Source organism: Spermophilus citellus, assembly GCF_964194105.1.
Source record: "Spermophilus citellus genome assembly, chromosome: 15".
Lineage (NCBI taxonomy): Eukaryota > Metazoa > Chordata > Mammalia > Rodentia > Sciuridae > Spermophilus > Spermophilus citellus.
Window position 1 is genome coordinate 28,998,279 of NC_138195.1, and position 15,942 is coordinate 29,014,220.

Sequence of the window (15,942 nt, forward strand, 5' to 3'; positions counted from 1 at the left end):
AAAGCTCAGGTAATCAGCTACTTGTATTTGGGGGGACCAGTCAGTAAAAATAGAAATTAAAACTTTCATTATGATAGAAAGTAAAAATCTAGCACTGTAACTTTTAAATAATAGCCCACTCTTCACACAATTCTCCATATCACCCACCCAAGCTTTCTAGTTAAACACAATTGAGTCCTAAATATTTTTTTTTTGAAATGGTAGAGTAGTTTTGTGGTTGTTGTGTGTGTGTGTTCATGTGTATGGGTATTTTTTATTTATTTGTTTGTTTTCTTTTTTTTTCTGACTATTAACATCCCTTTCTGCTTTATTTTGGATGTAGATTTCTATTTTCCCTCCAGCATTACTATTCACACTTCATGTGATATAAGTGGGACTGTAAATTACTGTATGGAAAAAAAAAATTACAAAATTGAGTCACTGGCCTGGTTCAAGTGTATTCTCCAGTTGACCTCCAGCCAAGAGGAAATAATTCAACCTTGGTCATGAAGATTCCCTTCCCTTCAAAGTTTCCATTCTTGAGCTGACTGCCACTTGCTTGTCTTTGACTCCAGCTGTCTTGGTAGAACTGCCTCAAAAAAATGTCTATTTGGGATTCTAATATTGCTGAATTTTCCCAGTCTTTGTCCTGCCTTAGATCCTATTCAGGTTTTGTTTTGATAACGCAAGCTAAGGAGTGTTCTGGTAAATTCTTCTTGGTATGAAAGTGGGTTAGGTTGTTTCCAACTAAATATCCACTCCAAGAGCCATCAGGAATGACCAATGTCTTCTATACCTGCGAAAGTAGTTCATATCTATGTATAGAAAAGGGTTGGAATTTCCCTCCTAAGTTACTGAAAAACTTAGATGAAGGAAATTTTCCATTCTGTGTTGCAGCATTTAATCTAGTACTAAATTTTAGTATATTTCTCATTAATACCATGCATAATTGCATTTATCTTGACCACTATTTTGGGGAAAAATATTTATAATTTTGTATACATAATATTTGATTATCAATTAAGAAAGTGGAACCCAAATCTAAAGAGCCCCAAAGATAACTTGATTAGTCTCCTAACATTTCACAACCTACAACCATTGGGTATTCACAGAATTCAGAGCAATTATAATAGCGCTTTAAGTGCTTCCTGTGTTCCCATAAGTACTTTGTAAACACTATCACACTTAAAATTCTCAGTTTATGATATATAGACATATTTAGTCTAATAGAAAAGTTACAAATTCTAAAATTTACAAAAAATGAGAAAGATAATAGAAAAATCAGGAAAATTTCAGGCTTATATAATAGTAAAGTCAGACATGTTAAACAATTAGTTGAATACAAATTTTTCAGCATCTGCATTTTTTCAGTTGCTGTATTAAGGTAATTTTGAACAGTAACAACTTACTTGTTAAGTTATCTGAGTTATAAAAGTTTTGGTAAAACTGATTTTTAATGATAAAGGCTCTTTACTGCCATCTATATTTAGTATTTATGCACTATCATCTAATATAAACAAAATTGAGTCCCTGGCCTGATTCAGGCTCCTAACATTTTTATGCATTTTAATAAAGCATAAAACTTAAACACAGCAATCTTTGCCTAGGAATCTTGATGGTAAGAATATTCTGTAAATAAAGAACTGACCACAGCTTACAGAATGGAAAGTGACAGCATTTAAAATAATGATTTTCTTTGAACTGCTTGTCTGTAATTATTTTTTTAAGATATTACATAGGGGACTAATTAGGTACAATATACGACTAGGGATAAAAACATGAATAAGATTGATTAATTGAGCTTATAAAAGTTCCTAGGAATAGAAAAATAAATTAGATTTGAAAGGATTGACTACTAGATTTGTTTTCTGAATAATGATTAAAAAGAATGACAAGATACATTTATGTTTCTTATCTTTGAATCATAAAATTCTCATTTTCTGCCTTTGTATTGACATAATTTGTGAACTAAATTCAAATACATGTTTCATAAAAATGTAAACATTAATAAAATCAGAAAAGGTTTAAAAATCAAATTAAATTTTAATTTTTGTCTTTTATGAAGATAAAATCAGGATATTCTTTATCTAGGCATATTCATTTCCCTGTTTTCTTGAACTTATCAGCTTTTAAAAAGAAAAAAATAATAATAATTGCCATTAACTGTTGTCACTGAGACCCAACTAAGTACCATCCAAAATACTTTCCTTTGTCCTAATATTTTTTGAATATCTGATGTTCTAGTCATTTTCTGACTTTATTATTTTTTAAATATTTAGGGATTGAACCCAGAGACTCCTGCATGCAGGTGATTTACCACTAAATTATATCCCCAGTTCTTTTTACTCTTTATTTGATTCTGAAAGAGGGTCTTACAAAATTCCTGAGAGGCCTTGAACTTTTGATCCTCTGCAGAGCCTCCGGAGTAAATGGGATTACAGGAGTGTGCCACTATGGCCTGGTTTCCATTCTCCAGGGATTAAACTCAGGGGACCTGGACCACTGAACCACATCCCCAGTCCTATTTTGTATTTTATTTAGAGACAGGGTCTCACTGAGTTTCTCAGTGCCTTGCTTTTGCTGAGGCTCCTTTTAAACTCAAGATCCTCCTGCCTCAGCCTCCCCTGTCTTTGGGATTATAGGCGGCGTGCACCACCATGCTTGGCTCTCTGCTTTTTTTGATCCCCTCCTCTACTGTGGCTAACAGGCCATCATTATACAAATTTTACTTTTCTCCACTGAGATCTTCAATGACTATTTAGTCATTCAATCTAGTGAGACAAAGCCAGATGGCTCTGGAAACTTGATATTTTTCAACAGTCTATAAGTAAGTCGTTGGATCTGAGTTAACTCAGTGAATGCAAACAGCACATCATGATTGGCTTCTTTTTTAAGATCATTCATTTACTTGACCAAAAAGATCCTACTGTTACAAGCACAGTCAGTTTTCCTCTTATTCTTTATTCCATATTCCTTCTAAATATGTAAGAAGAGTATTTTTTTTGTGTCCTGGCTTTAAGCCCTTTTTGGGAAAAAGGGATGGTAACCAGGGATTGAATTTAAGTGCTTAAGTGCTGAACCACATCTCCAGCCCTTTTGTTAATATTTTATTTTGGTACAGGATCTCGCTAAATTCGTTGGGGCTTCACTAAGTTTTGGGCTGGCTTCAAACTCTGTGATCCTCCTGCCTCAGCTTTCTGAGCTGGGATTACAGGTGTGCTCCATCAGGCCTGGAGGTTTTAGTCCTTCTTATGGCGTGTTCAGCAGATCTGTGGAAACTCAATTATTCTCTCTGTGGGTTTTAGGTCATATCTTCATGGATTAAAAGTATAAAAAAGTTCAGATCTAACCTATTCTTTTTAGTATTCATTTTCTCTCTTTCCATGATATAGCACATGCTGCGCTAATTTTTTATGTTACTGAGAAAAAAATATAAAATTACATCCATTCATTCTCTGTCTCAGTATTTCAAATATTTGTAAAGCAACAAAACAGCAAATGAACAAAAACACAGGTCACTTTCTATTTAGACTACATTTTCTATTTCTAAATATCTTAATTCAGTTTATGGAAAGAACACAAAAACTATCATTTTAAGCAAACATCTATAGTGAGTATCATCAAGTAGTTTAAAGATCCATATTTTAAGAATATACTTTATGATGTCTTTTACTCATTTACTTCCCAATTTCTCTTCTTTACTAATTTTTTGTTACTGCTATGATACTCACTATTCTCCAGATACCATAAAAATTTTCTCCCCCAAGGTTTCACTTCTAATATTCTCCCTGAATTCTTTCTTTCTGCTTCCACCTATCCTAATCAGAATGTATCAACTTATACAAAACCAGTTATTATTTCAAGTTTCCCTTTCCTATCTCAATGAAGAAACTATTTAGTCTACCATGGAAATTCTTCAGTCTCAAATCCTCCATGTCTGTGTCTCTCATATATTAGTTGGTCACATGCTTCTTTATGCCGCTATATATTTTTCTACTCAAGTATCATAGTATCTCCACTAAAATATGAACTCCTTAAAGACAAAGATCTCATTATGTAGATAGTTGAGATAGTACTATGCATATCAAAAGCTGAACATTTATTAATAAATTTAACATTCTTCATGACCTGTATGACATGAAAATAATACTTCAGAGGCCACATGATGGGAAACAAAAATCATATTAGATATGTCCCCCAAATAAAAGTCATGTCTCTTGTATAAATCATTCTGATTGTACATAATTGAAATTAAGGACATTAGTCTTAGTAGAGTAATAACAATTAGATGACCCCAAAAGCCTTTATCAATCCATGTAATATAACCTAAGATAATAGTAGGAAACCTCATTTTAGGATCAAAAATGCTGAGTCTCAGTCACTCTTGGTGTACATATATTTGCTACTTTTTTCCTGCAATGCCCTACATTTGGTTATTTGACTTTGTATTTAGGATTTAATTATCACTTCATATGTTTCCCTCATTAAATGACTGTAAATCATATACAATTCATAGTTCACAAGAGGAACTATAAAATTATGATGCTATTAATTATTCCAGGGGGAAATTATATACGTTTTTTTCCAGTTATTCATAACAACATATGATTAGATGTAATATGAGCTTTCATATAAATAATAAATGTCAAAAAGATAAGTTTGAAGATCTGCAGGTATGGCTCAGTAGTAGACTATATGCCTAACATATGTGAGGCCCTGTGTTTAATCTCCATCAGCAAAACCAAAACCAAAATGTAAAGCTCAGGAGAGAAATAAATCATTGAGAGCATTTTTTGACAGAAAATATTATCACATGAAATTAATATCATTTACTAGACAAATTCTGTATTGTGCAGTCAACTGTCCCCTGAAATGTAACTTCTCTTCCATAATGATATTTATATGACCCTCTCTTTTAGGATTCATCTCAAATGTTATCTTTTCTGATCACCCATAGAGCACCTGGGATCCTATGATGAAAACTAGGATAATATAAAATTGAATAATATCACATCCTTGCCTTTGAGAAGAAATCACAGGCGAGATGTATTTTTTTTCCCAAGTTACAAAAATTGGATGACTTAAACTGAGTCTTGTAGAATAATTGGGAGTGGATCAGGAAAACAATGAAGGACATTTTCAAAAGAGAGAACAATGCTAGGAAAGACATTAAGGTATAGTTATTCCTTGAAATTAAGTGAAAATAACTCAATCAATATGCAAATTGAGAAAAGCAGTGACCTAGAAGATGTCTAGCAGAATTGAAAGACCCACTAAAGTTGAGACAATGAATCTTCTGAAGATTCATTCCTATTTACATTCCTTTTTAAAGTAACTTTTCTTGTACTTCGTTCTCATTATTTAAACATAATGCTGAAATTTAGTTTTGTTTAGATAATGGGAATTTTTTTCTTTTATCTCGAAACAAAGAATCAGTGAGTTCAGCTACTTATTACTACTGCTCAAAATAAAACATTAAATTAAGAGAAAAAATTGACTATCCATTTTCCATAATGAGTCAAATAAGTAAAAACAAATATAATAACTACACGCAATATTTAGCAAATTATTGAAAAAAACAGTGCTGCTTACTTTGCAGTTGAGACAAAATCATGATTAAGTAACAATAGACAAAATGTCCAGTGCTAGAATCCATAAACAATAATAAAGAATTAAGGTGATTTAGCATAAAATTCTGCTAAATTCTCCTGTTATTTTCTGTGGATAAAATGCCTTTCATGCATGTGTTGTTCACATAGTTGCTTTAATTTTCTATGTCTATAAATGACAATATTGAAATGACATATATAATTTAACAGATTTCAGTCCTGTGCTGGTTTCTTGTGCATTAAATAGGGTTTAGTTTGTTTCTATTGAAGTAGGAGTTCTTTGTGAAGCAAGAGATGTAGAGTTTCCATTGTGTGGTTCTGGAGCCTCATGATGAATAAAATGATTGCTACTTTAAAAGCAGCATATAAGTTTGCAAAAATATTTGATATTCAATAAATGATCTTGACTTTGAAACTCATTTTAAATTTGGACTAAAGTAGCTTATGAGAAATTTTAATTTATTGGCCTGGGGTTATAAACAATCTTAGAGCACTTGCTTGCCTAATATACGCAAGACCCCAGGTTCATCTTCAGCACTGCAAATGGAAAAAAAAGAAAATGTGAAATTTAAGTTCTTAACTATACATTACTTATATTAATTAGAAAAATATTCTCAAGAAGGAAACAAATTACATCTTCTGATTTTAGAGCTGGGCATAACTAAAGGCATAATTAAAGAGAAATGTTTTATGTACTCCTAACCTCTTACAAACTTTAATTTTAACAGAAGCAATATAAAATGCTTTTTTCATGAAACATGATTTTCTTTATATCATATATGCAGAAATATACAATCATAATTTGTCATTTAGTTTAAAAAAGGTTGATCAAACATTATTGCTATTGTTTTACAGACCAATTTGGGCGTCAACAAAATAGCACTGCCTCAATGTACTTGGTTTTATGAATGTATTAATAAAATCCAAACCATTTTTAAATCACATTTCTAAGAAAACTTATTCTTGACAATGTAGTGCTTTTGGAGTAAATATTTTTATGCCATGAGTATTCTGAAATAAATCTTTGTTTCATTAAAATATAATTGTTTCAAATGTATGTTAAATATGATGCATTGAATGTTTGACACAAAATACTATGACATTAAATTAATCTTTATAAACTGGTTTCCAAGTTTTAAAGTAATAAATTATCAATGAAGTTTCCAGAACTGTGGCCATGCAACTGTACCACAAATATACTGCATGCATCATTCCTGGGAATTTAGGATGAAAAATATATAATGTGACATACTTCAATATTGTTAGTCAACTTATATGAAAAATGTTTTTGCAAGTCAGTCAATAACAAGTAAAGAGTCATCAGCATTATTTGTCATAGGCCTTCTGTTTGAAAACAGAAAAGTCAAGTAAATGAAATGTATTACAAGCTTGTACCCTAAAGCTAAAACCATAAAATGAAATCAATGGCATTTGAGTTGTTTTTTTTATCACCAGTTTAAGCTTTATCTTAATTGTTCTGTCATTTATTCTCAATTGAAAGTCTACTTATTGAATCAAAACACAATGACATATTTATAAGAAGCTTTGCTTTTCTCTTTCACATTTAAAGTTAATTACAATTTTACTATGAAACAAAAATTGCTTCTTCAGTTGTGGAATTATATAAATCAATCTAAGTCATAAAGTTGCATTGATCGCATTTTTAGTACATAAAAATTAAAAGCATAGAGGTAGCTTTGTGGCAGAAAAAAAATACTGATGTAAGTTTCTATAGAGATTCTCCTCAATTCAGGATCCTCTTTGGGACAAATAACATTTTACTTTGTGAACTCAGCAGACATTGAGTTGGTCTGGAGAGATAAAGCATGTGAACAAAAACAAAATGAATCACATAATTTTGAAGTAATGTATTAGAAAGAACAATGCATGTATGTCTATCTTTTCCTGGTAAATTGAAGATAATCATTTAATTGAAATTAGTGGTCATTAAGGCAGCCAAAAAAGTAAATGTGGATACCTGTCAATTGAGACTAAAAAGGAAATAAGAAAGATTAAAACTGGGAAGGAGGACCAGAGAGTTCATAATGAATGAAGACAAAAGAATGAACACTTTATTTCAGGCTTTATTGGATGCAGAGAGATCCCCAAAGGTTTTCAGAGTAGTCCTTACAATATCAAGGACTGTGAGCTTCAAAGCACATTATCTTGTTTGAAACAGTGGACTGACTCTATCTGTAGAAATGACTACCTAAACAACTAACAAAAAGGCTACAGATCCAGGTTGATGAGGTGGAGTAAGCAGAGCTGATGTTCAATTAGCAAAGTCAGATATGATATGGATTGCATGATGATACAGTTGCTGCATATTTGCATAACATTAGTCTGATACTAAAACCCTTCACAATCTAGGCTTAATTTTTCAGACTTATTCATAAATTGGACATATCTTCCTGTTTCCTCTTTTTGAATCTCCCTCCTCCTGAGTTCATTGGCAGCTTGTATTTTTTTTTCCAACCACTCAGACAAGCCATTATCTGACCTTGAGATTGAGGAGGAAGTGTAATTAAGGTTTACAGAGAAGTTTCTACTTAAATTTTGCAGTTATGAAATGTTTGAATACTCCTGGTCAGCCCTGTGTTTAAAAACAATGTTGTCAAAGGGGGTGCTTTCAGAATCAGTGTGCTCCTGCCCCAACTTAATTTTGGCAGTGCATTTCAATTAATTCCAGCTTGACATTTTAGGATGAATTCAGAGTTGGTCTCTAGTTTTTGCCTCTAGCATCATTATCACACATTCAGGTGATCCTACTTTACAGGATCTAAGAAAACTAGCATTCACATGTGTCCCAAATCCGGACCTTGAATAATATTTACAGGTTGTCTGTCTACACATTTCTAGGAGTACAACTTATTTAGATGTGGCTGCAATTCTGCTTGACAACAGTCATCATAAAATTATTGCTTCATCTTTTTCCCTCTAGGTTTACCTGGTAGGTCTCAAACATGAATTCATGTTACCCTGCAAACATAGACAGTGTTTTTACTGTAATATCCAACATAAAACTTCAAATGGAAATGTATATCATATTCCACAATTCTTCTTTTAGGGGGAATGAGTGTGTTGTAGAAAATAATCTAAATACAATTTTCCCTCCAAAGAAATATGTCACAGGGTAATTTCTGGATTTCCATTTACTGAGAGACTGACAAGGAGGAGGTTCAGCACGTTTATTATGTAGGTTTAAACATCAAGAGGATTTATTTTAAGAATGCTTCTTCAAGATAAACAAAACCAAAGTTGTGGGTAAAACAGTCCCATTAGGGCTTATCAACTTGCAGCCATAACTCTTTACCTCTGGGCAGCTGGTTTTTGAATCCAAGGCTATTGAACTTATAAATTTCGTAGCTAGCACAGAATCTCCTATGAGCAGGGCATCACCATCAACTGGGCAGTTTTTGATGGGCAGCTTCACACTGAGAAAAAGGGGAGGTGTTGCCTCTGTCTTTGGGCAATTTAAAGTAATTATTCATTCACCATTCCCAGCACAGAATCAAGGTACACAGGATCAAAGCACTGGAGGCATGGTTTTCAGGCATATATTTTATATCTGGCAAATAGAGTGTCTATCTATTTTTCAACATGCATCAATACATTCATGCATTTACATGTTTATCATATTATGTACTACTTCCTAAGATGATTAATGATAATGATAAAGCTAGCAGTAAAGAAAGGTAACATATATAGAAGCCCTGGATGAAAAGCCTAAAGCAAGTGAGTGAAAATTTGATGCGCAAACTAGCCCAAGCCCCCTTCAGTAAATGAGGTTTTATAGGAGCACAGACTCACCCTCTATTTTCATGTTGCTTCTCCCCATTTTTAAGCTACAACGGAACTGAATATTATAGTTGCAAAGGGATGATATGGTCATAAACCGAAAATATGTTATCTCAGGGGTCCTACTTTGAACATGATAGAGAATCAACCCAAATTTTGAAAACCAGTAAATAAGCAAAAAAATTCTCTTTCCTATGTGAACTGGACATTAAGTTAACCAAATATTTGAGAAAGAAAAATTTCTCTTTAAAGCAGTATTTTGACTAGTGTATACTGAATAACTGAAATGAAGTAGTCAATTGTCTAGGAATGACTATAAGTCACAAAAAGATAACCAAAGAGACTTAATGTCTAAGAAGCAAAAACCATATGATTTATTTATTAAAAAAAGAAAAAGTACCTAGATTAGTCCAGCCTCCAAGTCTAAATACAGATTTACTCAAATAAAGAAGACAGAGAAAAATATGAAACAATTTCTTCACAATGTAGTCATCAAAATCCAGGTTCCAGAAATCTATTTTCTTAAACAAATAAATATAAGGGATAATAAAAGAAGATCTAAAAGCCTCCACCAGAAGACTGCTAGAATGAATAAATAAATTCAGCAAAGTAGCAGGTTAAAAAAATCAACATACAAAAATCAGTAGTTTTCCTGTACAATAATAGTGAATCTTCCAAGAAAAAAAATTCAGGAAAATAGTCATATTCAAAATAGCCTTAAAAATAAAGTGCCTAGGAATAAGTAGAACCAAGAAGACGAATACCTCTGCAATGAAAACTATAGAACACTGAAAAAGAAACTGAAGAAGACATAAGAAGATGGAAAAACCTCCCATGTTTATGGTCAGGAAGAAATAATATTGCTACAATATCCATATTATCAAAGGCAATATACAGATTCAATGTAATTTACCATCAAAATGCCAATGATAATCTTCACAGACCTAGAAAAAATGGTTCTAAAATTCATTTAGAAATATAAAAGATCCAGAAAAGCCACAGAAATTTTAAACCAAAAGAGCAATTCTAGAGGCATCACAATACCTGACTTCAAATTATCCTACAGATCTTCTCTTTAACAAAGGCAACAAAAACATACTTTGGATAAAAGACAGTCTGTTTTCCAAATAGTGCTTGGAAAACTGGTTACCCATATGTAGAAGATAAGACTAGATCCTTGCCTACAAAAACATCAACTCAGAATGGATCAAACACCTGGAAATTAGACCAGAAATTCTGCAACCAGAACAATATATGCATACCTATGTTTATAGCAGCACAATTTACAATAGTCAAATTATAAAATAAGTATAGGTATTCATCAATAGATGAATGAAAAAAGAAATTGCTTATTTGTACAAACAATGGAGATTGTTTTTTCAGCCATAAAGCAGAATGAAATTATGTCATTTGTAAGAAAATAGATGTAACTTGAGAAAATTATGTTTAGCAAAATCAATCAACCTAAAACCTCCAAAATGACCCAACCTCAGAAACTTCAGGGTTGATTATTTTCCTTCATGTGGAAGACAGAAAAAAGCAAAAAGGAGGTGGTGGTGAGAAATCTCAAAATTAAATGGAGGTTAGTAGAGCAATAAGGGGAAAAGGGAAGGCCAGGGAGGGAAAGCAAGGAAATACTAGAGAATGATACTGGTCAAATTAGATTATAATATCATGTGTATGTATGATATGTAATAACAAGTCCCACCATTATGTATAATTATAATATACAAATAAAATATTTTAAAACTGTATCCTGAAGGAAAATAAAAAATCAGTAGCAGTGATGAAGCCTACAGATTAAATGAGACATAAGAGATCTATTGATAGGTCATAATGAGTAGACCATTTTTGAATTTTGTTGAAAATAAATTATTAATATGAATACTGACTACATACATGTTGGCATTGGAAATTTTTTGCTAATTTTGATGAAGTTATCATAAAATTATTAAAATTAAGTTTTAACAGTTCTCATCTTTGAAAGACATATATCAAAATATTTAGAGTGTAATGTATCTCTGAGCAGTTTCAGAATAATGCAGTAGGGAGAAGTTTGGAATGGATGTAGAACTATTTCTCAGCACATGTTCACCTTGAGATAGGTAATTGATACATGAAGATTCATTATAATTGTCTCTGTAATATGTATATATATGCTTGAAATGTTTCATACTTTGATCCCCTGCACTGAAAACACACATTTCATACTGAAAGGTTAAGATGTTTTAAATATTCCTAGCCTTGAATTTATTAAAGGAGCTTTAAATTTTTCTATTTAAATTATTAATTTTTATTTAAATATTAAATTCAGTTAGAGTACAGTTGTAAAATTTACTTTGAAAATTATGTTGTTATGATAAAGAATTTACACTATAATACTTTTTTAATGAATAAAACTTCTTACTTTTATTGCCTTTGTTCATATGATATATGGTAGAGCTAAAGACCACAGGGTAGCTAATTCTGAAGCAAAGAAGAACCTTCAGATAACTAATTAATTAACCTCAATTTACATAATGGTCTTAGTATTTGCATAGCTAATGGGCTAGGGATTGATTGCAGGCCATTAACAGTTATTAGTAAATGAAACTATGTTTGAAAAATATGAGTTCGTATTTCAAGTTTTAGGGGCAAAAGTCAGTTATGAGATGTTAACAAAATTCAGAGCATCAGGCATTAAACAAACTAACATTTAGCTTTATAGACTTCATGCATTTCTGAAAGGATAATTCTGAATGTGCTAATTGATCTCACCTCTATGCATACAGAGGCACATACAAATATACATGTGTACGTTAGGTAAACTTTCATTAGCCTTACAATTATATTTAAATTTCAGTAATGGGAGCTAGTTTTGTTATATTTAAGTATAAGAACTTCCTATATTTCTATTCCTAAAAATCACAGGTTTTTCTCAAGAAATGCCACATTCTACAACCTAAATATTCAACAAAATTTTTTTTCTAAAGCTTTTCATCTATTTCAAAGAAACATTACAAAATTTTCAACTAATCTTTTCCATTTATTTGTATGTGCAATGTTATATAATTTAGAGCTACCCTAACATTTTGTCAACTTGTTTAAACAATTCAATTTACAAGCTGAAGCATCCTCTGTATTTATATTTAAAAAATACTGCAGTTTAATGATTTTAAAGCTTAAAAAATGTGGTCTGTTATTTTGAAGGAATTTAATTCTGCCAGCATGCATTCTGACTGAAAACAGTTTGAATCCTTTAATTTCAAAGACACATTGTATATAAGCTGGTTTTTTTTCAAATGATCAGATAGTACTTTCACAAGCAACTATACAGTTCCCTCCACTTGTTCAATAAATAAGGTTTATAATAAATAAAAAGAATTACCTTTATCCAATTATTTGCAACATCTTTTAAATTTTGTGTCAGTGCCTTTCACAAATGGACTTTCACTTGGTTTACTGTGTGGGTCAACTATATTTCACTGAAATGTTGAGAAAAGATTTTAGCTTCACAAAGCAGTCTTAAACTCCAACTCTTCATTTACTGTCATTTTTTTAAGTTCCACTGAAACTTTCATGTGTTTGCAAGATGGGGTTATAATTTTTTCATTTTATAGAGATGGGTGTGGATTAAATATGATGTTACATGTAATTTGTGATTATTGTTAGTCACCGATTTAAAAATGTTTTTCCCTTTGCTTTAAGGAAATATGTAAGTACAAGAAGCCACCTGGTTGGGCTGGGGTTGCAGCTCAGTCATGGAGCTCTTCCCTAGTATGTATGAGGCACTGGGTTCGATTCTTAGCACCACATATAAGTAAATAGAAGAAAGGTTCATTGACAACTAAAAAATATTAAAAAAAAAAGAAGCCACATGGTTCAGGCAATGTCTAGTAAATACACATCCATTATAGTTTATGTTTTATATGCTTATCCAGGGTCTCTCCAATGAATTAAGAGAAAGGTTTATTATTTAATATATACTGATAATAATAGTATTTTAACAATATCACATACATAGTTTGACAACAGTAGTTTACTGCCTTGACATTTCAAGAGTATGAAACCTCTCACAGAATTGCCATACACTAGCTATTAAAATGAATGATAATCATTTCCAGGTATTAATGATATTCCTTTGTTCTCCACTGAGAAATTTATTTACATATATATTTAACTAGAATATCAGCAGAAACACTATAAAATTCTTGTCAAGCTCTTCAGTAATATAACTCACTTTTTGAAGGAACTCGGAGATTGGCGAGGACCACTTCCAGGGAATCGGCTTGGACTCGAAGCACATAACTTGTTCTTGTTTCGTAATCCAGGGGGGCATTCACATAGATGACACCTGTGATGTTATTGATTCCAAACTTATCTAGAATTTAAAATACAGTTACTAGTCACTTCCTTCGCATTTGCAAGGGAATAATTCTCTTTAAAAGATAGTATGGTTTCAAAAACACTTAATTGTAGCAATTACAAAGTGTGAAGTATGAAAGTGATAAGGCACCAGCTTTGGAAACTATATTCCAGCCCTGGGAATAATAGACATCAGTATTTCCCCAAATGATACCTTGAAATTATAATTAATTATGTGTGTTGTTTTCAGATACTTCTGGATATCAATGCTTCTGTGGTGTTTATGCTTGAAAAGTGGTGTATAATATGCTACTCACCACCACAGGTTCAGATGGTCTTGTACAATAGTAAAACATTTTAGATACGTCTTTTAAAAAAAACCATTTAATTTTGCTTCACCAAATATTTTCTGGTTTTCCTAATAACTATTCTTTCAATAATTTAATGGATCTTACTCTATGGATTAGTGGTCTGCTAAGAACTTCTTAAAGAACAAATGGGTTATTTAATATGTAGGTTATATTTTTAAATTACTTATGATTCTAATTATCTTAAATATTTTCATCTGATTTCTATATTTTATAAATTTGTATATATGCAAATATATAAATATATTTTTTAAAGTGAAAAACACAGAACATTTTTCAGTTTATAATGCTGCACCTTTTGGATTCTCCATATCCTTTCCTCTGTATCATTTATGACCATCTAAAATATTACATATTTATACATTTGATAATTTTTATTATCCATCACCTCTCATTGGACTGTTAAATCCTATGAGTGTAGGGATCTATTTTGTTTACTGTTCTATCCCTAGAGGCTGAAAGAAAAATTAGTCCATAATAGATGTATAATAAATATTTTTTGAATGAAATAACAAATGAATTAAATGTAAAACAGTAACTTCGAGGGATAGATGATAATAAATAGAATCATATTGCTATCTTCAAGGAAAAAAACAGATGGAAGTAGAGAGGAAAAGTGTTGTAACCAATTGAAGGACTACAGCTTTAGTTAGATGCTGGAAGTCCAATAAATAAATTAAAAAATAAATAAATAGGAAGCTCATTTTTTATCTAGGCGGGAGGCATAATGGCATCATATTAGCAAAAAAAAAAAAGAAATGCAATGAGGAAATTAAGATGTTGAGCACTGGCTGTAGGGGCAACAGTGTCTAGTAATAGTGAGTCACTGGCAATTTCATTGGTTTATTGTGAAAACACAAGCTAAAAATCAACTCACCTTCTTCATTTCCTGAAACAATGGAGTACACAATACTTTGATTGATGGCTGCAGCAGAAATTACACCAACTGTGGTTCCCCTGGCTGCAAGTTCACTTACTGGAGGAGGTCTGTAAATTTAGAGGTAGCAATTTATTTATTTTAAGATTATTTTTTAAAGTAATTTAGGTTCACAGAAAAATTGAGGGGAACTTAAAAGATTCCCCCAATATACCTTCTGCTCCTATATGTACATAGCCTCCTCCATTAACCTCATCCCATGTTACAGTTCTACTTTTGAGACAGTTGATGAAACTGGATTACATGTCATATCCACCTCAAATCAATAGTTTACTTTATGTTTTAATTTTGGTGTTATATATTCTGTGGTTTGGACAAGGGTTTAATGAACAATATTCACCATTATAGTATCATACAAAGAATTTTTAGTGCCCTAAATATTCTTGGCACTTCACCTATTTGTTCAGTCCCTAACAAACACTTATCTTTTTTGTAGGTCCAGTTTTGCCTTCTCCAGAAACGTTATAGAGAAATGGACTCATAAAGTATGGAGACTTTACAATTGAAATCATACTATACAGCCACTATTCAGATTCATAATATGCACCTAACCTTCTTCTTCATCTTTTCATGGCTTGCTACCTCATTTATTTTACAGCTGAATAATAATATATGAACTAGAAGCACTGAAGTTTATTTCCATATATGAAGTAGCCTTTGTTGCTTCCATGTTTTGACAATTGAGAATAAAGGTGCTATAACCCAGTTTACAGGGTTTGTATGGCCATAAATTTTCAACCTCTTTGGGTAAACACAGAGGAGTATGACTTCTGGATCATATGGTAAGATTTTGTTTAGTTTTAAAGAACTGACCAAGTAGATATACAGATTTTTGTTCTTTTCATTAATGAGAGTTCCTGTTGCTCCTTATTCTTACCAACATTTGTTGTCAGTGTTCAAGATTATG

At 31.7% G+C, this 15,942-nt stretch overlaps 1 protein-coding gene across 12 annotated transcripts in view; it reads right to left on the bottom strand.

Annotated features, from left to right (window-relative positions):
• PCDH15 (protocadherin related 15) overlaps nucleotides 1-15,942 on the bottom strand; it is a gene marked incomplete at both ends in the record, with an annotated part of 726,342 nt that overhangs the window by 95,458 nt on the left and 614,942 nt on the right. For all 12 annotated transcript variants that reach the window (XM_081268810.1, XM_081268808.1, XM_081268818.1 and 9 more), the window contains 2 exons: nucleotides 13,606-13,746; nucleotides 14,976-15,085. In XM_081268810.1, coding sequence (XP_081124936.1) covers nucleotides 13,606-13,746; nucleotides 14,976-15,085 — 251 coding nt within the window. The remainder of the gene's footprint in view (nucleotides 1-13,605; nucleotides 13,747-14,975; nucleotides 15,086-15,942) is intronic.